Genomic DNA, 26,915 nt, shown 5'->3' with positions numbered 1-26,915 from the left:
AAATTGGGTGAATTTAATTCCTTGTCTGCTCTTTTTTTAATTGAAAATTAATAAACAGGTACCATTTTCTCATTAATTCTTGTTATGTTTATGATCGGAGGACTTCAGAAGTTTCTTAATTACTCATATTGATTATAATTTTTTTTTAGAAACAAACACGTAGGAGAGGGAAAGAGATTCTATCACAAAGGTACATCACCATTTCACTAAAACATCATGGTAACTTTTAAGGAAGGGTAGGATAAGGTATACTACACACAACCTACTTTATTAAACAATATGGGACAATTACCCATTATTTTTTTTGAAAAACAAATACATGCACAAGAGAGAGGAAAAAAAATTCTAACACATAGAAAAATGTCATGGAGTTGTACGCTAAAGTTTGGTTACAAACTTTGTTTTAGCCTGATTACATTTAATATCTTTTGAATTGATATAAATTTTGAAAAAAACTATCATTGAATTATATATATTTTTTAAATCTTCCATGATTGTAAAACTTTTTAAAGGTCATATCATGTTTAAATTTTAAATTTTTTTATACTATTAATTATGTATAAAAAAATAAGTTTATACATCGAATAGTAAATAAATAATATTTGATTTGTACAAAATTTGACATGTGTTAAAAATATTTTTAAAAAATGCAATTCAATAATTAAAATTTCAAAATATATAGTCATATTAATTTTTTTAGTAGGTGTTATAATCATTGAATATAAATAAGTTTGTAACTGGACTTTATTCATGCGTTAAAAGTGTTAATCTCATATTGGAAATAAAAGAATTCAAAAGTTGTGATAAGTGGATATAACCCTATCAGAAGCTGTGATAGTCTTTATAGTGTGTATGAAAGTTAGAAATCAGAATATAAAACTCTGATTAGTGCTTTAATTTTTGAGAAAAAAAAAAAAAAAATCTTTTTCAAGTCCATTAAAATCGGAACCCCATCTTGTCATACTTGCAAGCTATATTAGAATCAATATCTCTTGTCCTTTAAGATATAAATTCACTCACCTTGGCTTCTTTTAGCTAATAAACTTAATTGATAGTGTTTGGCATGGGCTTAAAAAGCCAATTTTTTTTTTTTTTTTACTATTTAGCTTATTTTTAGTACTGTTTAGTTTATTTTTGCTACTATTAATAGGTTTCATTGCACTTTTTGGTATTCATAAGTTATACTGTATTATTTTAACTACTTTTTAGTTGTATTTAAAGTACTTTTAGTTAAATAAACTGTTCCTAAACGAATTATCCAAATTATTCTCTCAAAGAACATTGTCCATAGAGTTTGTCAAATCATGTTACCTTGCATTTTTTTTTGCATTTTTTTAATAAAAATTTTGTATCAAAACTATTGCTTTTACAACAATTTTCATAGCAAATTCGGATGGTTTGTGATTAATTTTTTTAAGAAGTAAGTTTTGGCTTAAGGGGGATCAGTGAAATTGATCGGCAGAATCGAACTAATCCATCAATCTAAAAAATTATACCTTATTGCCATGATGATCAACCCTAGAACCTCAAATTCTTCTCTTCTAAAACATTCATAATTATTTTGTCCTTCATATACTTGTTGTGGGGTCCAATAATGGACGGGCCAGGCCCATTTGCTGATGAAGGGTCCAAAGGCCTAAGCCGGAAAAGGTCATGGCCAAAGCTCAAGAATAGTATGGCCCAATTGGCCCGGAGAAGCAGCCGAGGACAGTGCAGTCCTCGGCTGACCCAAGAACAAGGGCAGAAAGGTAAAGGGACGTGCTTGAAGGGAAATCTAAAATATCTAAGAAAGGCTTCCTTTGCCACCTTCCCCATACATATCTCTGCGCCCAACAGAGCCTTATCCATTAACTTTATCAACAACTCTCAACGACTTAGGTCTGAGACTGATGGGACAAGTATCAGTCTTGGAAAGGTCGACCCTACACGTGGACGAGGGAAATTGAACGCATGCTAGTATAAAAGAAAAATATGTAACCTAAAGAAGGGGGCTCCAGTCCCACGGGAAAAAGAGGAGGGGTTACAGAGGTGGATACACCTAAACCATACATGAGTTCCTTAACAAAACCACAACCGGGTAAACACGATTTAGCCTTTCGATCCCACTCTCTACAAATGATATTGTATGGGCCCATTTACGTGCGAACCCAACTCAACAGTGGTTTAACGCAAATCATGTCCCTACAATTGGCGCCGTCTGTGGGGAGGCTTGCGTGTTAGCTCGAGCGGTGGCGAAGTGGAGCTTCTGTCGAACAAGGGATTACGAGGGTGCCTGTATCACCGGCGACACATGGTTGCTATTCCAACATAAGCTCCCACTAGGGGCTACGTTCCACGGTGTCAACGACATGGGCAAGCCTAGGGGCTTCGAACATCAAGCCAGCTTCCCCCATCTTATTCGAGGAGCTAAACTTTCGGAGGATAAGCAAATAAAGAACAATACAAGTTTTGGACAGAACCAAGGCCTTGTATGGTCCTCGGACCTAAGCCTCTGGGGAAACCAACTACTTAAAAAGAGAATACAAGTTTTGGACAGAACCAAGGCCTTGTATGGTCCTCGGACCCAAACCTCTGGGGAAACCAACTACTTAAAAAGAGAATACAAGTTTTGGACAGAACCAAGGCCTTGTATGGTCCTCGGACCCAAGCCTCTGGGGAAACCAACTACTTAAAAAGAGAATACAAGTTTTGGACAGAACCAAGGCCTTGTATGGTCCTCGGACCCAAGCCTCTGGGGAAACCAACTACTTAAAAAGAGAATACAAGTTTTGGACAGAACCAAGGCCTTGTATGGTCCTCGGACCCAAGCCTCTGGGGAAACCAACTACTTAAAAAGACAATACAAATTTTGGACAGAATCAAGGCCTTGTATGGTCCTCGGACCCAAGCCTCTGGGGAAACCAACTACTTAAAAAGACAATACAAGTTTTGGACAGAACCAAGGCCTTGTATGGTCCTCGGACCCAAGCCTCTGGGGAAACCAACTACTTAAAAAGACAATACAAGTTTTGGACAGAACCAAGGCCTTGTATGGTCCTCGGACCCAAGCCTCTGGGGAAACCAACTACTTAAAAAGAGAATACAAGTTTTGGACAGAACCAAGGCCTTGTATGGTCCTCGGACCCAAGCCTCTGGGGAAACCAACTACTTAAAAAGACAATACAAGTTTTGGACAGAACCAAGGCCTTGTATGGTCCTCGGACCCAAGCCTCTGGGGAAACCAACTACTTAAAAAGAGAATACAAGTTTTGGACAGAACCAAGGCCTTGTATGGTCCTCGGACCCAAGCCTCTGGGGAAACCAACTACTTAAAAAGAGAATACAAGTTTTGGACAGAACCAAGGCCTTGTATGGTCCTCGGACCCAAGCCTCTGGGGAAACCAACTACTTAAAAAGACAATACAAGTTTTGGACAGAACCAAGGCCTTGTATGGTCCTCGGACCCAAGCCTCTGGGGAAACCAACTACTTAAAAAGAGAATACAAGTTTTGGACAGAACCAAGGCCTTGTATGGTCCTCGGACCCAAGCCTCTAGGGAAACCAACTACTTAAAAAGACAATACAAGTTTTGGACAGAACCAAGGCCTTGTATGGTTCTCGGACCCAAGCCTCTGGGGAAACCAACTACTTAAAAGGAAAAGCTGTGTTACATGGATTCTCTAGTTTGCCCTCGGATCCTCAACACTAGAGGGACCAATATGGAATGGAGTAACATGTTTCCAAAAGTTTATGTCATGCAGTGCTCGGTCACTCCCTCGGATGAATTATTTAGAATTTGTCGTTCTCATACAATATTCTCGTGCTTACTACGGAACGATCAACCGTTATCTCGGTTAGTTTCCTAAGTTTAACTTACTATGAGTTATTGTTATTCTGCCTGATAGTGTCGATAGACTAGAATTAGTTGGATCGTGTTTCAAGAGTTCTTGCTTTAAATACTGCCGAGGAGAAACACACACATGGAGCACACCAACTCACAAAGTAGTTTTATCAAAGGAACAGCATTCAAAACAAGTAAAGAAATCGCCATTTTTTACTAAAGCAAAGAGATAGTACAGTGTACAATGAAAAACTAGAATCAGTTTGTGTCAAAGATCACTACATAACCAAAGAGAAAGGAAGATACAAGAGAATAAAGTAAAAGCCGAGGAAGTAGATCAGAGGAGAGGTTGGCTACAGTTCTAAGACGTTGTTTTTCCTCAATGCTTTCACTTGCCCCCAACTCAAACAGCAAAAGAGACCCAACCTGAGCCTGACACCGCTGAAGGAAAGGCGCAGGGAGTTGGAAGCTGAGGGGCTTTCTCTAAATATACGCCTGCCGTAAAGCAGAGGCGCTGATGGCGGAAAATCTTTCTTCTGACATACCAAAATTCTGGCATGGACAGAACCTGCTTCGGATTTTGACTAAAAGATGGAGAGACATCCTTTCTCCTCGATTGAAATGGAGCACTCTCTTGAACTTATGCTTCCTGTGCCCATACCTCACCATTTTTAGTCTCATAAGGGCACGGCGCTTCTGTGATGGAGGGAGTTCTTTCTTCCCAACTCTCGCCTCAAACATGTTATGCTAAGGGAGGACAGCACTGAGTATAGGAGCTGTGATTTGGGAGAAAACTAAGGAATTGGTACGAGGGTGAAGTAACTTTCTCTTCTACTTATTTATTTAAAGAAATAAGGTGGTGGCATTTAATGCACGCAGCGCCCCCAGGAACGCTACGGACAAGATGGCTTAGGCTCAATCTCCAATGCCACCTGTAACCAGGGGATTAAAGGAGTCTCTGGAAGGTGCACCTCGAGCATTGGGACGCCAGAAAGCACCACGTAACCATAAACTACGTAAATACCCTTAAAGTTATGGGCCAAGTAAATTCGCGGTCCAGGCCTGTTCTGCATGGAGGCCCAGGGACAATGGCCCCCACCGAGGAATAACTGTTGCCGAGGACAACTTGCTGCTCGGCACCTCGTGAAATACCTGAGGAAGAAGAGAAACTAAACTCAAAGAATCTTGGACAGAACCTAGGCCTTGTGTGGTCCTCGGACCCAAACCTATGGGGAAACCAAGTACTGAAAAAAATCTAAGTTTAAGGCAGAACCTAGGCGCTACGAAATCCTCGGACTCAAGCCTTTTGGGAAATCAATTGCTCGGATGGAGAAATTTCTCGGCTCAAATAATGGAAAAGGTTAAGGCCAGTATGCTCAGGAGATGACTAAATGGCCTGATGATCGTTAGCCCAAGGAAACTACTCATTGGGAAGGTGACATATCCTCGGACAGTTACTTCTTACACCTTATCTAGCACTTAGCCCCCATCTCGGCTAATTTAAGGTAAGCCTCGTTTCTCACTGGTCGGATTGTTATGTCGGATAATAATAATTTTATTAAAGTTGTGGTGGCGTCTTTTTATTAACAAATATTTCAGCCTTAGTTACCATTAATTCAAATGCTATATTATTGTGCCGAGCAGCGTGTGTAAACTTATAAAACATGAAAATAGAACATATGAAATAAATGAATGGCAACTTTTATTAATATGGAAAATTGTTACAACGTACAAAGAAGGGCTTAAACAAGCCTATACAAAAAATGAACTGTCAAAATAACACTAGCATCCACAGTACAGATAAGTAAATAATCAGCTGCCTTTTAAACTCGCCTTCAAAGCTTTTCCAATCTCTGCCTCAGTGCTACTCATATCAGGAGACGAACCTTTTTAGAAAAAGATAAAGGAGAAGGAAGAAGAATTGGAACACATGGAAGCACTTCAGCAAGCTCTTGTCGCCGAAGAGTGCAAAGGAAGAAGATGGAGGAGATGAATGAGGAAGATGGAGGACATGAGCAAGAGAAGGAGGAGAAGAAGAGGGAAGCAATGAAAAGAAAGTAAAAGGAGCAAAAGAGGGAGAAGGAAAAGCCCCAGGATGGAGCTGGTGGTGGAAAGAAGAAGAAAGAAAAGTAGAAGGTGGCACCGGTGAACAAAGAGAGGAAGAAGCAGGGACATTTAGTTCCTGCCCCAGTCCTGACTCCTAGCACACCGAAACCACATTAGATATGCTCATGAGAGAGCGGGTGGTGATGATGCTGTGTGTTCTCGGCTCAGTCACGTCGAAGATGCGACGTGACGAGTTCCTGCTTCGGATTTTGGCTGAAAGGTAGGTGAGACAAATCTTGAGTCTCCGCCACCCTTGCCCTGATCGAGCCATCTCGAGCTTAGCCAGAACAAGATATTTTTGGGACGGAGAAGGTTTCTTCATCACCTATGACTGTGGTGAACGTATTATGAGTCAAGGTATAATCGGAGGATTTCAGTTTTCTGGGGGATTAAATGATTCACATATGAAAGAAACAACTCATGTCCACCCTCTTTATATAAGGGACGAAGAGGATGGCATTAAACATGTTCTGATCTTTAAGGAAATCTGCCAGCAGGAAGGCGACTGTTCCGCTCCCCCACGTTATCAGTAGCCATTGAATTCGAGAGGTCTCGTGAAGGAAAAACATTAAAGATCTACTTCGGGTAGCCAAACGGACAGAACGGATAAAGGTTAAATCAAAAAGGATATCTCGTAGATAGGAGCGTTTCCTGGGCATTCGGATAATTGCCAACGCCAGGGAAGGGTCGAATTAAATGAGCCGTAATAAAGGCTTGGAGATACCAAAACCCCCCTCTCCAATCAAGAGGCTGGACAGCAGGGTTTTGAGGGGCTATTGTGGGGTCCAATAATGGACGGGCCAGGCCCATTTGCTGATGAAGGGTCCAAAGGCCTAAGCCGGAAAAGGTCATGGCCAAAGCTCAAGAATAGTATGGCCCAATTGGCCCGGAGAAGCAGCCGAGGACAGTGCAGTCCTCGGCTGACCCAAGAACAAGGGCAGAAAGGTAAAGGGACGTGCTTGAAGGGAAATCTAAAATATCTAAGAAAGGCTTCCTTTGCCACCTTCCCCATACATATCTCTGCGCCCAACAGAGCCTTATCCATTAACTTTATCAACAACTCTCAACGACTTAGGTCTGAGACTGATGGGACAAGTATCAGTCTTGGAAAGGTCGACCCTACACGTGGACGAGGGAAATTGAACGCATGCTAGTATAAAAGAAAAATATGTAACCTAAAGAAGGGGGCTCCAGTCCCACGGGAAAAAGAGGAGGGGTTACAGAGGTGGATACACCTAAACCATACATGAGTTCCTTAACAAAACCACAACCGGGTAAACACGATTTAGCCTTTCGATCCCACTCTCTACAAATGATATTGTATGGGCCAATTTACGTGCGAACCCAACTCAACAGTGGTTTAACGCAAATCATGTCCCTACACTTGTAATTGTAAAGATTATAAAATTCAACGATTGAACAAGTGAAAACTGACATTCCTTTAAGTTGATATTCAATTATGTTGTAGAAACTATGGTTCCGAGTTGAAGGTTTGGATAAGCAGTGCATGTCTACATTTGGAATATAAACCTGTTACATTGTCAATGATCAAAGCACTTTGTCTTTCGTTGTGGGACATCATAACGTTGAAAACAAAAAACACAAAGGGTCTCGCAGTGTCTTCCACTTGAATTAGGGATTAGCATGTTGGATTTATTGTCTAGTTGGGGATGCAACTTCTTCATGAAAAAATTATTTAGTGTTTGACTATCTGCCCAAAAGCTTTGTATTGCCCTTTGTCCTTTGGCCAACAAGTCCTACTCTTGAAGTCTTTACAGACTTTACTCTTTAATGACTAAATGGTATTATTTCAACAATCTCAAGTATGATTGGTACTTTGTTGAACGGCGGTCATTTCAACTAGCCGTCCATACAATGTTGTTTTGTTTGTTTGTTTGTTTGTTTTTTTTTTTTTTTGGCTCATGTCAGGGATTCATGAATGTGTTCAATTTCACATTCTAATCAGTCCTATCCAAATGATCCAAATGATACACCTAATGTTGCATTTTGCCTAATCGAGCTCAGCGGTATAAAACGTGTGTGCAAATAGTAGTATGTCATGTTGTGTGCTGGTGATACTCTTAGACTCACCTAATCTGTACCTTGAAATGTGGGGAGATAATTACACATGCAAGCCATTTTTTTTGTTCCTAAATTTTTTTTTTTAAAAAGGATAAAATTAGTGAGGATTGGTCTGTCTTTTTCTTTTTCTTTGAAAAGAAGGAATTAAGATGTGTTTAAGACTTAAGAGCCTCTTGATTCCAGTGTCACTTTCTTGTTAAAGGATAATTAGGATGCAACAAATTGAATGGCCCAGTACCTTAAATGAATAAAGTCTTGGACAAGCTTATGGGTGAGATAGTCAAGGTTTAGCCAGATTCATATCCTAATTCCTAAGAAAGTCAAAGGGTGGGCTTAGACTTGGCTGGCCCAAAATAACTTTTCCTGTGCTCCTGCTTAGCTTTTGGGCCAATGGTAATGGTTTCAGCAGATCAGAAATCCAGACATTCGCTTATATCCATAATCCAACATGAAAAAAATAAAGTATGCTCCCTATGTTAAAGAGAATGACTTTTCTAATAATCTCTCTTAATAGAGGTTGAAATTTGTTGCATATTATTATGTCCTGATTCACGATTTTAAGAGTTGAAGATCCAAAATTAGGAGTTGTATAATTAATTTTGGAGTTTAAAGGATGTACTCTTTTTTTTATTTTTTTCCTAATTGATAGTTAGGGGACGGAGAATTTAAACTCAATTGGAAAAATTAAAAAATGCTAACTAATAAAGTTATAAAACTCTTGACACATTTATAACACACGTTATGAGACCATTGATGTGAATACTGCCTGATGCATTCTGGAAAGAAAGATTAAAGGATTCTTTAACTGAGTCCAACTAATTAATTATTGACTTTTTCTTCTTTATTGTTTTTTAAATTCAAATTACCCATAGCTATCAATTGTTGGTTACGTTGCTAAATTAATTTTCTTTTGTGATGTGATTTCGCTAAAGAATCAAAGCATTATTTGACTGAGCTGTGTTTCAAATAAAATATTAGCCAATTCATTAGCTTCGTTGAAGCAGTAATGAATTTATTATTATAATATTATACTTCCATATTTTGGGATAATTTAATATTATTAGTTGATTTATAAGGCTTTTAGCACAAGATTATACAATTTTACGCCAATATTTTGAGGCCTAATGCACAATATATATATATGTATGTATGTGTGTATATATATATATATATATATATATATAGAGAGAGAGAGAGAGAGAGAGAGAGAGAGAGAGAGAGAGAGAGAGAGAGATTAAACCATAATCAAGTGGAGTGAATGGATCTTATTTAATTTCTAATATGCAATTATGCATCTCATAAAGAAGAGTGGAGTGTGAACGTAGACATAAAATATTTGGGTTGCATTACTTGTCTATGTTGAAATGTATTTCACAACTATTACATTCTAAAAATTTTTAATCTTCAAACCAACCTTTACCTAACCTACAGAAAATGGTCTTTGCCTGACAAAATGAAGTAGCAAATTATAGAATTGTAAAAAAATAATAATAAGAAAAAAGGTGCTTACCAAAGAGGTTGAGCAAACATATATATACTCAGAGAAACGTGGTAAAGGCAAGTAAGTTTCTAACCTACTTTGCATTCTCCTTGCAAGCTTTCTCGTGACAGCCATATTGGGATCTTTGAGGATTCAATTACTGCCAAAAGAGAAATTAAATTCTAACCTACTTTGAAAATAATGGAGAAGTTATATATGTTCATTTTTGGATTCAAACTTGCCGTGTGCCATTTAGTTGACTTGTAAGCAATTTGGATTTACTACTATTATTAGTATTATTATTTCTATTTTATTGCCCATTGTCTATTTGGAAATCTAAATCATCACCAGATGAAAACTGTTTTCATCTACCTAAGAGCTTGAATTAAAATATTTCATCTTTGAGTTTCGTATGGAAAAATGGTGAAGATGGTGTGAGGAAGCTTAAAGCTAGGGTTGCAAGTGAGCCTATCGGTTCTAGAAAAAAAAAATTGTTTTTATTTTTTTATTTAGAAAACAAGTCAAATTAAAGCTCAATTTAGGCACAATTATTAAATAAATCAAGCTCAAACATAATAATGTCTCTATTAAGAAATCCATGAGTGTTGGGCTCAATTTGTGTAGACACATATATGTCCATATGTATGTGTGCAAAATATAATTACATAGTCTTGAAATTGGATTGTGTAAATTTATAATTTTTTAAGATATCACATTATTATTTTTAATTTATTGATAATATAAATAGTCAATTTCATCAATGAGCTATAGCTCACTTGACACTTCCTCCTCCCATTATATTAGGATGGGGTGTGAGGTCATGAGTTTAAGAATTGGGTGTGTGTATCTTAACAATTATGATTTCTACTATAAGATACTATTGGTGTATCTAGTTTTTATAAATTCATAAATACAATTAATCTACCTACCTTATTCAAATATACATTCTCATTGATGATTTAGTTATTAATAATTAGCATAGTTTCATGAAGGAGTAAATAATTTTAGCCATGATAATTACTTTAATTAAGAAAAGAATAAGATAATATGTAGGTTGTGAACAAGATGGGGCTTATTCAACAACAAAAAATGCATTAAGCCTAAACATGTAATCTAACATGGTAATCAGTTTGAGTCTGACTTGTATTACAAATAAAATTAAATGAATAAAACTTCAACTTTTAACATTTTGTTCAACTCAACTTGATTATAGCCTTAGTTAAATCCAATTTGAACTGAGTTATAGGCAGCTAAGGATTTATGTGAATTAAGCCTCACCAGGCTAAGACTCATGTTTATTATACTTTTTGAGTCTTGCAATTGAGCTAGTTTAATTAAAATTGAAAATTAAAAAATTTTAGTTGTTGATTAATGATTATCAAAACTTAGAACTTATAGGAGTTATTAATTTAATAATGTCATCTACTCATGTTTAATAAAAGCTCATATATCTTAGTGCACAAATGTCTCATTTTTTTGGGTCTGGAAGAGGTTATATATAGTAGACAACTTTACCCTCAATTTTTTTTGGAGAATTTGATTTTCAAACTCGAATCCGCAATCTATCACTTTTAGTAAAAGACACTTGTCAATTATCACCGTACCAAGCCCCAAACCTGTTTAATAACGGAGAGAAAACCATAAAAATTTAGATTATTGATTTACGTGAATGGAGATAATTTCTTTCAATTTTAAGTTAAATCTCAAATTAGTAAATATTCATCCTAAATGGCATTTTCGTACTAGAGCTTTTATTAAATAGTCAAGTGTGTGTATATATATATTTATATTTGAAGTCATGTTTTTAAATAGATAACTTCAAATGACACTTTAGTATTAAGTATATCAATTTTCTTAATTACCACATAAGTTAGACTTTAGAGGCTAATAGAATAAAGTTAACAGTAATATTTGATGCAAGATTGAGATTGTAAAATGATGTTTGAACTCTATACTACTATAACCTAATACTAATAAGTGTTTATAAAGAATGTTTCAACAAAAATAAAAGAAAAACAGAGATTCTGTACAGTAATATCAAAACAATATTTCTTGTCCATATTTATACACGTGGAGGATAGTATGTAAGAAGATATAGCTCATGGATCAGGATCAGACCAAATAACATAAACAACTTGATATAGCTCATGCTTAATGAAATCATTGAAATGGATGTTACTAGTTTGAACTTTGAATTTCTAATTTTCCCTCTATATGGGATTATTTTTTTCAAAATCACTTAATAAAAGGATTAAGAGAGAGAGAGAGAGGTGACTAAAGCACAAGTGAGACAACAAGAATCACGCAGAAAATTCTGAGAGCTTCCCATGCAACACAACGTGGGGATGATCATTGTCACAAACTTTATTGTATAATACAAAGTATAAACGTTATATACTTATATATATGTATAGTTGAATAAACGTTACCTAGCTACCTCTCACGTTACGTTACCAATTGTCAGCAACCTAATGGTTCGATTTAGTCGCATTTTTAGGTGTACACACACATAGACCTTATACAAATACCATTTCCTTTTACATAAGCCCAAGTTGTTGAAGTTAAGTAATCCATATTCCCTATCCAAAAAAGAAAGAAAAAAAGAAGAAGTAATCCATACTCGTGTAGAAACGTGGCGTATTATCCTTTTTCAGGTTAAACAATCCCCACTACCCCCATCAAAAAAAAAGAAAAAAAGAAAAAAAAAAAATCCCACCACCATTTTTCGTTAGCCAAAATATATGAAGAAAAATGTTAAAAAGTGATTAGTCCTTTTAATACAAAAGTTTCACATTAATGGTCTGTTTGGATTGAGGGGGAGGGAAGGAGGAGGAGTAGAGTAAAGTAGAGTAGATTTAGTACAAAATTTACTTATTTTTAGCTAGCTTTACTCTATTCCTCCTCCCTTCCCCTCCTTCCCCTCTCCATCCAAACAAGCTATAAAAAATTTCACAAATACCACTGCACATTTGAAGAAAAATGTTAAAAAGTGATTAGTCCTTTTAATACAAAAGTTTCACATTAATAGTCTGTTTGGATTGAGGGGGAGGGAGGGAGGAGGAGTAGAGTAAAGTAGAGTAGATTTAGTACAAAATTTACTTATTTTTAGCTAGCTTTACTCTATTCCTCCTCCCTTCCCCTCCTTCCCCTCTCCATCCAAACAAGCTATAAAAAGTTTCACAAATACCACTGCACATTTTTGGTGCGATGATTACTCCATAAGTATAAGTGCTTATGGGGTGTGAGGGGTAAGGGTCCGGGTTTAAGTTTCCAGGATGGAACTTCACATACATATAAACTTAGATTATGTTAGAATACAATTTCTATCTTATATAAAAAATAAAAAATAAAAAGTTCCACAAATAACACATGAATTAATATGATTAGTATAACTTCAACAATATAATAAAATATGTATAAATTAACTACTTCTGAGTGATTATTTTCATATCTACGTTAGAAATAATTTTTTTTTTACAAATAGTACTATGTTCTATTATTATTAGAGTAACACCATTTTTATATAGATTTACTAATGACATCACTTTTATCTTAACTTATAATAATAAATAATGTAAGCGGTTATAAAAAAAAAAGTTTTGAAAATATTTGTGCTCTTGTTCTTATTGAAAATGGAGATTAAAAAAATCGTAGCGTATAAGCCTTTATTCTTTGCAGTTATATCCGCCCATAGAGCTATAGAGTGAGAGATTTTAAAAAGTTTATAAAAGGGGTAGTTGTGAACTGATGAACTGCCTCATTCCCACATTAGAGACTAGTCAAAAAAAGCCTCTAATACCCAAACCTCATAGCCATAAAACCCGTTGTCACCCTCATCCAAAAGCCAAACATTCAAAACACAAAAACCTCGAATAGACCAAAAAAATGGAAATCAACACAGAAATGGAAAAATCCCAAATGGACTCAGTTGTTGCAGAGCTCGAAGGTGTTCTTCTCAAGGACCCTGACCCTTTTTCCTACTTCATGTTAGTTGCCTTCGAGGCCTCGGGTTTGATTAGGTTTGCGTTGTTGTTAATGTTATGGCCATTGATTTGCTTGCTGAACGTGATGGGGTTGGAGAATGTGAGCTTCAATCTCATGATCTTTGTTGCATTCGTGGGTGTACGTGAATCCGAGATTGAATCAGTGGCTAGAGCGGTCTTGACAAAGTTTTACATGGATGATATAGATATGGAGGCGTGGAAAGTGTTTAGCTCGTATGATAGGAGAGTTGTGGTGACTAAGACACCAAGGGTTATGGTGGAGAGGTTTGTGAAGGAGCATTTGCGAGCTGATGAGGTCATTGGAAGTGAACTTGTTGTGAACCGCTTTGGGTTTGCCACAGGGTTCGTGAAGAAGGATATTCGTTCTATCTCTGATAGGGTGGCAAAGCTGTTTGTGGATGAAACACCAAGTTTGGGATTAGGAAGGCCTGCATCTACTGGTTCTTCGTTCATGTCACTATGCAAGGTATGTATTTTCCTTTTTAGGGAAGTATACAAAATTTATATGCGCTGCTTTCTGTTTAGTCACTTTGATTAACTTGATCTAACTCTTGGTATATGGTGTATCCAATTTATGTTACCTTTTCACTCATAATATATGAGTACGTCATATGAGTGAGAAGTTACATACATGTATCGAAAAACTAAGGAAGATATTTATTGCACATAGTATGTATAAATATATATTGTCCAAATACCATAAAAATGTTAATGTTTTTAGTGTATTTTTGTAGCGTATGTAAAATACATTGTGTGCACTAGTTTTTGATTTGAGATGGTGGATCAACTTAGTTGAACACAAGTGAGTTCCAATTAGCTCAACTGGTAAAGTCTCTGATAGTTGTATAAGAGATCTGAGATTTAATCCCCGCCTGCACCAAAAACTTTTTTGGTGTCTTAATCTGATGATAAATAACTATTATCAGGAACGGAAGCCATAAGTTGAAACTCTCTAAAAAAAAAGAAAAACTTAGTTGAACACAAAAAGCATAGGCTGCCTTCGTTGGAGTTTGTTTCATTTTTTAAGTTTTAGACAATTTTTCAAAACCTCAAATGTTTTTGATCATGTTTTTATTTTTGTCCAACTTATATAATAATTGAATAAATTTAAACCGTTTTGAACAATTATGGTCGGTTTGTTTTAACCATTTTTCAACCTTATGGACTTATTTTTACATAGATTTAATAAGTTGTTCACAAATAAACCGTATCTAAACATTTTGTTAGGTATAACTACCATAATTTTACATTAATTTATTTTTTAATTAAATAAATTAATGAAAATAAACACATCTAAACATTGGTTGAAACATTTTTATTCTTTGTTTTTGTTAGTAGAAATGAACTTCACGCGATGATACATATGGTTGCTTGATGTTACGCGTGAAATTTAGATAGGAAAGGACTTGATGTAAAAGTGAAAACAAAAAATGGCGTTTTTCATCTCATGAGTAAGTAATTAATTAAAAAACAAAACAAAAGAAAAACGAAAGCTAAACATCATTGAAACGAAAAACATGTTTACTTACAACCAATCATCTTCAAAGTTTGAAAACACATCATTCTTTAGTGATAAAGATAATTCAGAAATTATTCATTTACTCAATGATAAAGACATTTCATTCCGACAATTGACAAACTTGTAATAAAGACAAAGATAACTATTGCAAATTACAAGCATATTGATTCCACCTGCACAATTATCACTTTTTCCAATTTTAAAGTCCACATTTCACATTTGTTACTATTGTTACATCTTACATTATATATATTAAAAGGTGATTAAATAATTAAATATATTATTCTTTAACTTTTTTTTTTCAATAGTTATAATGGAAAACTAAATATTTTTTCATTAATAACACTAAAATATACTAATTAAGCGACAACACTCTTGATTTCGATACACAATTTTAATTCTAACCATTTCATATATTTGGTATGTTTGCAGGAACAAATGTACACACCATTTATCACCAACAAAAAGCATGACCACCAGCCCCTCTTCCCCCTAGCCCCAGTGATCTTCCATGATGGCCGCCTAGTAAAGCGGCCAACACCATCCACAGCACTCTTGATCCTCCTATGGATGCCTTTTGGCATCTTACTTGCAATAAGCCGCATTAGTTTGGGACTAATGCTACCAATAAGGGCAGCTCCCTACTTGTCTAAAATATTTGGTGGCAAGGTTATTGTCAAGGGCAAACCACCCCCACCTGTGTCAAGTGGCAACCCTGGGGTACTATTTGTGTGCACTCACCGAACCCTAATGGACCCTGTTGTCCTCTCCACAGTACTTGGTCGTAGAACCCCAGCTGTAACATACTCCATTTCTCGATTATCAGAAATGATTTCACCAATCCCGACTGTTAGATTGACACGTAGCCGCGAAGTTGACTCGGAGAAAATCAAGCAAGAATTAGCCAGAGGGGACCTAGTGGTTTGTCCTGAAGGAACAACATGTAGGGAACCTTTTCTTTTAAGGTTTAGTGCTCTATTTGCTGAATTAACTGATCGAATTGTGCCGGTGGCAATGAATTATCGTGTTGCTTTCTTCCATGCTACCACAGCTAGGGGTTGGAAAGGGTTGGACCCCATTTTCTTCTTCATGAATCCTAGGCCAATCTATGAGGTCACGTTCTTGAACCAATTACCAGTGGAAGCAACATGTTCATCTGGGAAAAATCCACATGATGTTGCAAACTATGTGCAAAGGATATTGGCTGCTACGTTGGGGTTTGAGTGCACAAACTTTACTAGGAAGGACAAGTACAGGGTTTTGGCTGGAAATGATGGAAGTGTGTCATATATCTCGTTCGTTGATCAGATTAAGAAGGTGGTGAGCACTTTCAAGCCGTTTATTCACTAAGATAATATGAGAATAAAATCGACCCCATTATTTGCTGATTTATTTCTCTTTGTGAATTGTGGTATTTTCGTTGATTTTGTAAATGGGGTGGGCTTGTATTTATTCTTTCTTTTTCTTTTTCTTTTTTAATAATCCTTTTTTGGTGGATTGTTGTTTCTAGAATTGTTGAATAATGTATGAGGTTGACCAATGTTGGTCAGTTGCAAGTTGAAGTTACAACCTTATTGTCCATTATGTCTTTTAGATTTCAGCATGCACTTGTGTATATAGGCAATTATATATATATATATATATATATAATTGCCACATGCACTTGTGTGTGTGTATATATATATATAAAAGTTGTGGTAGTAGGCAATTATATCATGCCATAGCACTCAATAGTGATGAATTGAACTAGTACTCAGTCGAATATCTACCACAATTTTGTGTGTTTAACTGAACAAAAGGTGTATCGCCTAGCAAAAACTCAAAGAAGTGTTTAGTAACTTGAAGAAGTTTAAGAATAATGGAGATGGTGGTTGAAACTCATGAGTGAGAGGCTAGCTTTCTAATGATGAATGATAAAAAAGCTCTAAGTCTCAAGAGATTTTGCCTATTGCTTTGGTAAAGGGAGAGGCTAAGTCTATAGCAAAATTGACAGGTTTTCAGCATTTAGTGTATTTTTATAAGTAATGGACTGATTTCAAATTTATATATCTAAGTGTAATTCACCACTTTTAATCCATGAAGACCAATTTGAAAGTAGCATATGTTGCTTAATAAAGAAGTTGCTCCTTATATCCTCAGTCTACTACTATAAAGGTTAAGCTCTTTTGTAGTGGTACTCTGGTTATATAATATATTATAAACATGTTTAAAAAAATTTATATACTACTTTCGTGTGTGCTTTAATAAGTATTATTGTTTTCTCAAAAAAAAAAAAAAAAATGCCAAATGGGCTTTAAAAGTTTACAATGATTTGGGGGAAGTGTCTTTATTTTGCTGAAATTGAAGCAAGACATCTGTAGAAGCAATTAAAGAAAATGGCATCATTTTTTATCAAAGGAAAGAAGCAACTACAGAGGAAAAGCGATGTTGTATTGTTAAATGAAACTTTAGTTGCTGGCATGTGATTCAGACAATTAGATGGACACGCGTTGTAATTTTATTTGTTTTCCCTTTTAAGCTATTAGATTACTTTCGTTAGTTAATTTTGCTTAATTCTTGCCTAAATTTCTAAGCTCGTGTAACTGATTGCTATGATGTATAAATAGCAAATCAGTGTGTAAGATTATTTGGGTTTTTCATCTTTCTTTATGAATACAAGTTTCCTTTCAGAGAATGTCTCTTTTCTTCTAGAAATTTCTTTCCTCTCATATTTATCAAAAAAATAAAAATAAGATGCACCCATTTAGAAGAAGCCTATGAGTCTAGTGTATTTTAGCCTGACAGATTAAAATCGTAAGGTAGCCCCTAATGAATTCAACATGGTCATGTGGGTGTGGGCTTTCCTTGAAAGGCTGTGCCTGCGAATCCAAATGGGCCCCGAATACCATGCCCACAAAATCTTATGCTTTTCACGAAAAAAATATATGCTTTTTGGACCACAAATATGGTGATAGATTTTTGGCACATCGGGTTCAAGCACTGAAAGCGATTCTTATTCGGTTCGAGATGTCGACTTGGTCATCTAACTAACATAAATAATTAAATATGTAGGTACCAAGCTGTTGAGGCATCTGTTTGCTTTAATTTAACCCACAAATTTCATCCTTTATTGTTGCTCCAGTTTATCCAAATGAACTTACATTGCAGCCATTGATTATGTAGGGCCAGAAAAAAGTTGTTGCTTTTTTGAAGAATATAGAGAATAAATGAAGGAATGAAGAACTTGTTTGATTTTAAAGTGAGGCAATAATATAGTTGATCTTTATTGTCCAGAATGTTCAATTCCAAAACAGTGACAAATCCGCATCATGGACGTTTAAAGTTTTTTATTATTATTTTTTATTTTAATGAAAGGATGTTTATAAAGTAATTGAATCATTTAAAACACGAGTTTATTATCCATATTTTGGTAACTAATAAGATTTCCAATTTCCCTTTTGAGGAATTGGTTATAGAAGTATAGAACTAGAAGAATTGGTCCTTCAGGCTCTACTCTTCATTAATGGTTTTTGCCATTATTAATTATTTGATAATAGTGTTACTTGTCAAGAATTGTAGTTCAACTTATCGATACATTTTGGTGTTTTCAATAGAGACATCCAGGATTCAATCTCTCAACTCTAACTATCAAATTAATAAAATTATCAAAAAAGAAATTAAAAGGATTAATAGCATTGCTGATGTTTTAGCAAAAAATGAGGTCGGAAAAGTATGAGATTATTTAACTCCAAGATAATTGATAAGGGATGATTTAAAAAAAAAAAAAAACAAACTGAAGTCAAGTTTAATCTTAATTTTTCAAGATTTATGTGCTTTTCTCCCCCTAAGAATTCTTGCTTGGTGTGGTGAGCAAGCCTACGTAACACTTATAATAAACACCATTTTCAGAATTAAAGAAAAGAGAATGAGGCTCACAAACATAAATTTCAAATTCAAACTATAACTTATTAATCACCATTATGATATAAGAGAAAGAAAACTATTTTATCATTGTATTTTTGTGAAAACTAGTACAAATGACAATGACTAAAGTTTAAGTTCAAACAAAAAATGATCTCTTTTGATTTCACCATCTTAACAATGGTGTGACTCATACTATTACTTCCATTACATTTCAGTGTGTCTTTGAATCATTGTATTTTTGTGAAAACTAGTACAAATGACAATGACTAAAGTTTAAGTTCAAACAAAAAGTGCTCTCTTTTGATTTTCACCATCTTAACAATGGTGTGACTCATACTATAATTTCCATTACATTCAGTGTGTATTTGAATGAGTTTGTTTTCGTCAGTTCAATTTACTTATTTTGATTATTGTGAAAATATAGAATTAAAAAGTGATGTTTTAAAAACATGTGCCTTGCCATTTTAGATGAGGCAAAAGGACTCTAAAGGCACAATAACGAAATCCATTTGAGTCCATGCAAAGAGAGGGGGGGGGGGGGGGGGGGGGTGTTTAATGTCTCAAATATTAAAGAATGATGCATAAACTATAGATTTCATAGTTTAGATCCAAACAAGGTTTAAGCAAAGTTAAAGCATACATATATTCTGGTCAAAACTAAGAAAAGAAAGCTTTTTTTTTTCTCCTTTTCTCATGAATGAAAGGAAGAATATATAAAGTATTGAGAATAGCTTTTTGACGTATAAAGTTGTTGGGAGGACTCTGAAAATAAAGGCAGCTAGGAGAAAGAAGACCCGTAAAGTGTACTAGGAAAAAAAAAAAGTCTCTATCCCACTTTCTCCAAAGTCCGAATTGAGATTTTTAGCCATGTAAATGTAGATTTGGATTTGAGTTTTTTATTTTATTTATTTTTATCTTTTTTAATAAACGTATTAACTTTTATATCTCACATGAAAGTAGTAATTGCATAATTTCGAATATAAATTTTGCAAATTTTTCGTTACGGCATTCATCCCGGCCCATTGTAACTAAACAGTTTTGAACCTCCAAGGCACATAGATTAGACCCTCATTTTGCTGAAAGTTTATGATTATAAAGTGGAATTTTATTAATTAGAAATAGCTGTAACATACATAAATTTACTTGTTTAGTAGTATGATATTGGAACTGTTTTTTAAGATATATTCATTTGCACTATTTGCTGGGCTCAACCCCTTATCCATATTCAGCTCACATGGAATTCAATTCCCAATATATAGTCAATAATTCAAAACAATAATTTACTATTATACATATTATTGTTTTGAATTATTGCCTAGATGCAAAGTTGGAAACTAATTGAGGGATTTATTTGGATATGCTCAAATGAATTGTGTAACTCTATTGGTTTGTCAGCAGCCAATTGCATAATATAATATAACAAAATATTACCCATTGTTGGTCAAGGTGAATATTTTTTTATTCACGATGGTGTCGTACACAATTATTTATTCATAGTTTAGGTTTACCTAAATGATCTGTTGGAATAGAAAATTGGTAATAATTGAATAGACAGTGAATAATAAACAAAATAAGAGTTGCCTTTACACACGTTAGAGAGTTTTTATTGGATTTTTTTTTAGAAAAGCTTTGAATAACGTTTGGTCGAAGTATTGATAAACAAATCAATCAATTAAGGGTGAGAAAGACTATAGATTAAAATAAAAATGCAAGTAAAGGCATGGAAATGCATGTGGTGCAAGCAAATGATGATGTGTTCAGAAGCAGCGTGCCCATAATTTGGGTTTAGTGATTAAAAGGCACTTGGTTTGGTGTAGCAACCTAAGTAGCAATGCAGTAATAGGCATGAAATAGTCAATAGCTCCAACAATCTCGGATCCTTTGTGGGTCCAATTTAAAGATTTTAAATGGATTTAATTTTAAGACCTAACACTACTGATTCAATCTTCTTCATCATCATCATAACAAAGTTGACTTCCTCTTTTGAATGAAAATAAAGAAAAAGTATAGTTATAAAATTGGTTGATACTCGATATCTTTTTATTAGAGCTGAATTTTGACAAATCTACCATTAGATTACATCTTATTCTTATATCCTTCATACTTACAAAATCTTAAGAAAATTAAAGATCAAATATCTATATTATCAATAAATTGTTTTAATTGCAAGTTTTTGTAGTTTAAAATAATGCTTAAAATAAAAGCTTATAGATGATATAGTAAATAATATCTGATTGACACATAGTTTGATATGTGTATTAAGAGCGTAAAGAACATGCAATTTAACGGTTAAATTTTCAAAATATATAGTAATATTTATTTTATTGAGTAAGGTCATAGCTACAATCAGTTTTGTAGCTAAATTTTGTCTTTTACTTATTTTGACACCAAAAAAAAAAAAAAAAACTGTAATCAACTTGAAGGAAGGGTGCATATATGACCTATGAAAGGACATGGTCATTGATATCTATTAATGGTTTGTATGGCATGAAGTGTAAAGTCTAAACAATTGAATTTGTCTTCTCAAGGTTCAAAACCCTTATCTTATTTCAAAAATAAAAATAAAGATGAAAGAAAAAGGAGGCATTTTTTTTTTTGGGGGGGGGGGGGGGCGGTGTAAATCCTAGATAGGAGAAAAGGGGAGATATGATTCAAATTACAAATATAAAACACCACAAAGGATGGCACCAATTTTGAGCACACAAAAGTACAAAACCATGAAAATTGTATACTAACATAAAAAATAAAAAATCTATATCAATTACTCGTTAACTTAGTAAATTATGAAAAGAAAAAAAAGTTGTGGAGTAAGATTACAAAGAATTACATTTATCTTACCTTCAAAATAATTCAATTATTATAACAAGTGTGGAATAATTTTATTATTTTGTGGATAAAAAGTAAAAACCACAAGACCGATTTTTTTTTTTTTAACTATCTTCAAATATTTTTTAGAAATGAATTCAAGTATCTCCTTCCAACCAAAAGAAGTAACATTTGGCTACAATTGTCTATTTCCATTATGAGTTATCATTAATACCCTTTTAAATTTTAATTTTTAAATACTATGATCACAATAACAAAAATACGTATTACTATCATATAATTTGAAACCACAACTTATTAACCCATCCAAATGACGATATGAATCTTGCCATGTCACCCAATGTAGTATTTATTTACCCAAAATAATAATAAAATAAAAAAACTAAAGCTTTTATTGTTCATATTATTTTCGTACTATTACTGTTGATCTTGTCTTGGAGTCCTTCTAGTGCCACATAAAGTGGCACAAAAAAGACCACAACTTGCTCATGTGGCAAGTTATGGTTAGTGAAAGGGTGGTGATTAGGAAGGAAAAATGGTTCAAGTTTCGAAATAAGCAGCATATTGTAATTATTTTAACAAACAAAAAAGTAAAACTCAAAAACATTTATTACATCCCATCCAAAAAAAAAAAACATTTATAATACATACCATTAATGCCATGTCATTTATTTGTCATATTAGTAAATGTGAAAATGTTAGGAAAAAACGAATACCTTAAAAAAATAATATCACAATATCACAATCATTTTTAGATATAAAAATATGCATCATATCTGAATCTATCATGGTTGAATATTACTTAGCAAAAATCATGTGTTAATACTAGGATAATTGTTAATATTCTCAAATCAATGGTGACATTGAACTAATATTTGCTTTTTTATTTTATTTATTTAAAAAAAAAATACAATCCCATTATTGTTTTGTTTAAGGAAAAAGTTAATGAATGATCTAAAGGCATTGGTTTATAAAATATTTTTATAAAATTTTTATGAAAAAGAAAAATATAATTAATTTTTTTGATAAATTGTTATATTTTCTATGAAAGTAGTGTCAAAACTTTGTAAAAATAATTTATTAACAATTTTCCTAAGAAAACTTGTTAAAATGATCATTTATTTAAAACCACAAGACAATCAACTTGTATTTTTTTTTAATCTAGAATCTATTACTATTATTTAGATGCTATTACCAAATAAAACCAACAAGGCAACAACAATATTTTGATTAGGGGTGTTCACCAAACCACATAAATTGCAAAAACCGCACCAAAATCACTCGCAAAATAGCATAATAGCACCGTATTGCAAGTAATAGTGCACCGCACTGCACCACACCGCATGTTGTAGTGCGGTTTGCAGTTTTATAATAAGAAAACCGTACAAACCGCACCGCACTGTACCCTCTCTATATATTAATATATTTAATTATTTTTAATATTAAATATATTATTAATAATTTAATAACCCTAGTTTTCCAAAAAAAAAAATAGTTTGATAACCCTAGCAAGTGTTGATTAGGAAAGTCAGCCCAAAATAAAGAAAAACTAGCTCAATATTTTAAAATTTGGACTAAAACAAAGGGAAAAATAAATTTTGGGCTAGGTAGAAAAAGCCCAAAATTTGAAAAATATACCAATTTCAAATCATTCAAACCACATTTTATATACTGCACCGCATATGTGATTGCAAAAATGAGGTGCGGTGTGGTTATGATTTTAGTTAAACTTTAAACCGCACCGCACATGTGACCACAAAAATAAGGTACAGTGCAGTTATGATTTTAACTAAACTGCACTGTAAAGTACGGTACTAAAAATGGCCAAAAATTGCACTACACCGCACTGTGAACACCCCTAATTTTGACCATCTGTATCTTCTTTTTGAAATTGAATTTCATATTTCCAGCTAGTAGCAGACGAGACTAGCAGTTACCAATACCATTATATTCATTACTACAACTTGGAACTTCAAATTGCAAAATTTTAAATAATTTTAAATAACAAAAATATACACTACTATAAATATATTCTTAAAATGGTATTATTTATCACACAAATAGACAACCCACAGAAGATACCGTAATTTTTTCTTAAAATGGTATTATGATATTATCTATCTATAATATAATTTAAAAGTCACACAAATAAACAACTAATAGAATAAGACTTTTATAGTTCAACTGTCATCTCCTAATATTCTAACTGAAATGTCCAACTGCATATACACAATCAATTACTCCCGAAAAAACCCCTAAGCTTTATCCTCTTAACCAATTTGGAATTAGGGTAATGCTACCAGATTATCATCATAATTTTCTACATTTGGTACATACCGTACATTGAATGAATATTACAGTATGAACAGTAATCTTTACTACTAGAAATAGAAGATATTCTAATGGAATAACTATCCGTCTATTACTAGAAATGATATATAAATTTTTTTTTTTATATTTTTAGAAAATACATTAATTTTAAAACCTATTACATGCACTAAGAAATAGCTATTACAATCATCAATTCCTCAATTTTAGGAATAACTATTAAGTGACAGACTGTTACTGTTTATAATCTAAACTCATCACTAATATCACTTATTTTTTTATTATTAGTAATAACTTACCATTTAAAATTTATTATGAGATGCATTAGTATAAAACGGTTGAAATATAATGTTTTGAGTTTAAAATGAGCTCCAGTTTGGGAAGACTATCCTCCCAAACTACCAACCTCACACACTCTCTAGAAGCTGTCAATAAACTCCGTTGGCAAACATCGCTCCCTCCGTAACAGAAGTCCAACGTTGTAAAAAAAATCCAAAACGAACTCTTTCAGCCGTCGTGGTTGCGGGCTCCACACAATAAGACCACACCACGTGTGAATAAAAGAAAAAAAAAAAATTCAAAGCGTAGTGTACACGCTATCGAAATTAGCGGTAAAAATTAGTAGTTTTTAACCACGCGGTTTCACCGTTATTATTCTTAATTCTTAATCATTCAAACTCTCTCTCTCTCTTTCTCTCTTTCTCTCTCTAACCTTTCTTTTCTCTCTCTAAAAATGGAACTCTAAAAATAAAACACAAATCCTTTCGAACATTTCAAACCCCAAAAAACACTTTTTTCTTTTTCTTATGGAAACGACGGCGTCGTATTGGTGTTACCGGTGCAGTCGGTTCGTTAGAGCTTCGGGTCAGGACGGATCGGTAACATGCCCCGACTGCGAAAGCGGGTTTGTGGAGGCAATGGAAGAGGATCCACCCCGGACTGTCCACGTGGACTCCAGGCGTAGGAGAATCCCTGCGGCTGCGATGTACATGATCGGTGCCCCTCACCCCCACCACCTCCACCACCACCACCACCACCTCCACGGCAGCAACAATAGCAGCCACCACAACCAAAGCAACAGTTCCGGCCCAACTCTCCGCCGGCTGAGGAGAACCGGGCCGGACCGGTCTCCTTTCAACCCGGTCATCGTTCTCCGCGGCGGGCCCTCTGATGGCAGAGAGGCGCGTGGGTTCGAGCTCTTTTACGACGACGGAAGCGGGTCGGGTCTTAGGCCGTTGCCGCCTAGCATGTCGGATTTTCTGTTGGGGTCCGGATTCGATCGGCTTTTGGAGCAACTGTCGCAGATCGAATTGAACGGCGTGGTCGCGAGGTACGAGAACCCGCCGGCTTCGAAGTCGGCGATCGAGTCGATGCCCACGATCGAAATTGACGAGACCCAGGTAGAGTCTCACTGTGCTGTTTGTAAAGAGCAATTCGAATTCGGATCCGAAGCTCGAGAAATGCCGTGTAAGCATATATACCACTCTGATTGTATTCTTCCTTGGCTTTTGATTCGGAATTCTTGCCCAGTTTGTCGCCACGAGCTTCCCACTGATACGGAAACCGTAGCGGCGGCTGCGCCGGTGGAGTCTACGACTGCGGCGGCGGCGGCGGCTGTTCAGAATGGGTCTGAGAATATTGGGTTGACGATTTGGAGGCTTCCCGGAGGTGGGTTTGCGGTGGGGAGGTTTTCTGGGCCGAGAGGGAGAATTGGGGAGCGAGAGCTTCCGGTGGTGTATACGGAAATGGATGGTGGGTTTAACAATGGCGCTGCGGTGAGGCGGGTTGCGTGGTCGATGAGAGCGGGTGGAGGAGGAGGAGGAGGAGGAGGGCAAGAGAATGGTGGGTTTGGCCGTACGGTCAGGAATTTGTTGTCTTGTTTTCGAGGCTCGAATTCGGGTTCAGGTTCGGGTTCTGGGTCTAATTCAGATGCCAGAACGACAAGGAGGAGGAGATCAGTATCGGCAGGGAGGTCGAGGAGGCGGAGGACTTGGTCTATGGATGTTAATAATGGGGCTAGAGAATGGTGAAATTGGCTAAAATTGCCAAAAAGAAAAGAGTCTCTAACTTCGGCTCTTTCTGGGTCGGTTCCAATGTAAATATAGAGATGGGTATTCCAATTCAGAGCTTATAGAAAAATTGAGGGAAATTCTCAAATTGCTAATAAGTTGAAGATTGTTGTATGCATAAAAAGAAGAAAGAGCTGGAGCAAAACAGGAGAGGAGAAAAAAGAAGGTACATGACTTTTTGTGTACCAATGCTGCTGTGCCTCTTTGCTGAGTTTGATGAAATTGAATTAGAGTATCTGCAGCAATTGTATTCTTTTTTAGTTTTTTGTGACTCTTATTGTTCATTAATTTTGATTTTGTAGTTAGCTTCAGTTTGTTATTTTCCGTCTTTCTGTCATTATTCTTCGATATAAATATTGTTAAGGTGATATTTAGCTCATGAGGCATGTTACACTACCTTTCTTTTGAGATTTGTTTCCTTCTGAAAGGGTATAAACTTTCGATTTTATGTATGTTGTATAGATTTGTTGGCCAAATAATTGGCGTTTTCAATATATATTGATATATAACACAAGTTATGTGATTGCCAATGAGTTGTGATTTCCTCCCGTTGTAAGAACAAGGTGGAGAATGAGACCCAATTAGGGCGTGTGTAATTACCAATAAAGGAAGTTCAGGTCTGTACTTGTTTGGCAATGCTATTGAGGCTGAGGCTATATCCATAGCTTAAGATGTTTTTGTCTAATGGAAAGCAGTGTGGGGAAGGTACTCGCTTTTGATAATCTCATTAAGAGAGGATGGATGCTAGTAGGTTGGTGGTGTATTTGCTGCTGTAGTG

General features: G+C 35.0%; 2 protein-coding genes across 2 annotated transcripts; both read left to right on the top strand.

The window, feature by feature from the left end:
* The first annotated feature begins 13,236 nt into the window (after window positions 1–13,236).
* LOC126697541 (glycerol-3-phosphate acyltransferase 5-like) lies at window positions 13,237–16,573 on the top strand. Its single transcript, XM_050394580.1, has 2 exons — window positions 13,237–13,958; window positions 15,444–16,573. Exons 1-2 carry the CDS (start codon window positions 13,374–13,376, stop codon window positions 16,359–16,361), a joined length of 1,503 nt encoding a protein of 500 aa, XP_050250537.1. The 5' UTR covers window positions 13,237–13,373; the 3' UTR covers window positions 16,362–16,573.
* An 8,164-nt stretch (window positions 16,574–24,737) lies between these two features.
* On the top strand, window positions 24,738–26,589 carry LOC126697538 (probable E3 ubiquitin-protein ligase RHC2A). The gene has a single exon (XM_050394578.1). It carries the CDS (start codon window positions 24,875–24,877, stop codon window positions 26,096–26,098), a length of 1,224 nt encoding a protein of 407 aa, XP_050250535.1. The 5' UTR covers window positions 24,738–24,874; the 3' UTR covers window positions 26,099–26,589.
* The last annotated feature ends 326 nt before the right edge of the window (window positions 26,590–26,915 follow it).

This window comes from Quercus robur, chromosome 8 (assembly GCF_932294415.1).
Source record: "Quercus robur chromosome 8, dhQueRobu3.1, whole genome shotgun sequence".
Classification (NCBI taxonomy): Eukaryota; Viridiplantae; Streptophyta; class Magnoliopsida; order Fagales; family Fagaceae; genus Quercus; species Quercus robur.
The sequence above is the reverse complement of the archived record's forward strand: the minus strand, read 5'-3'. Positions and strand labels throughout refer to the sequence as shown.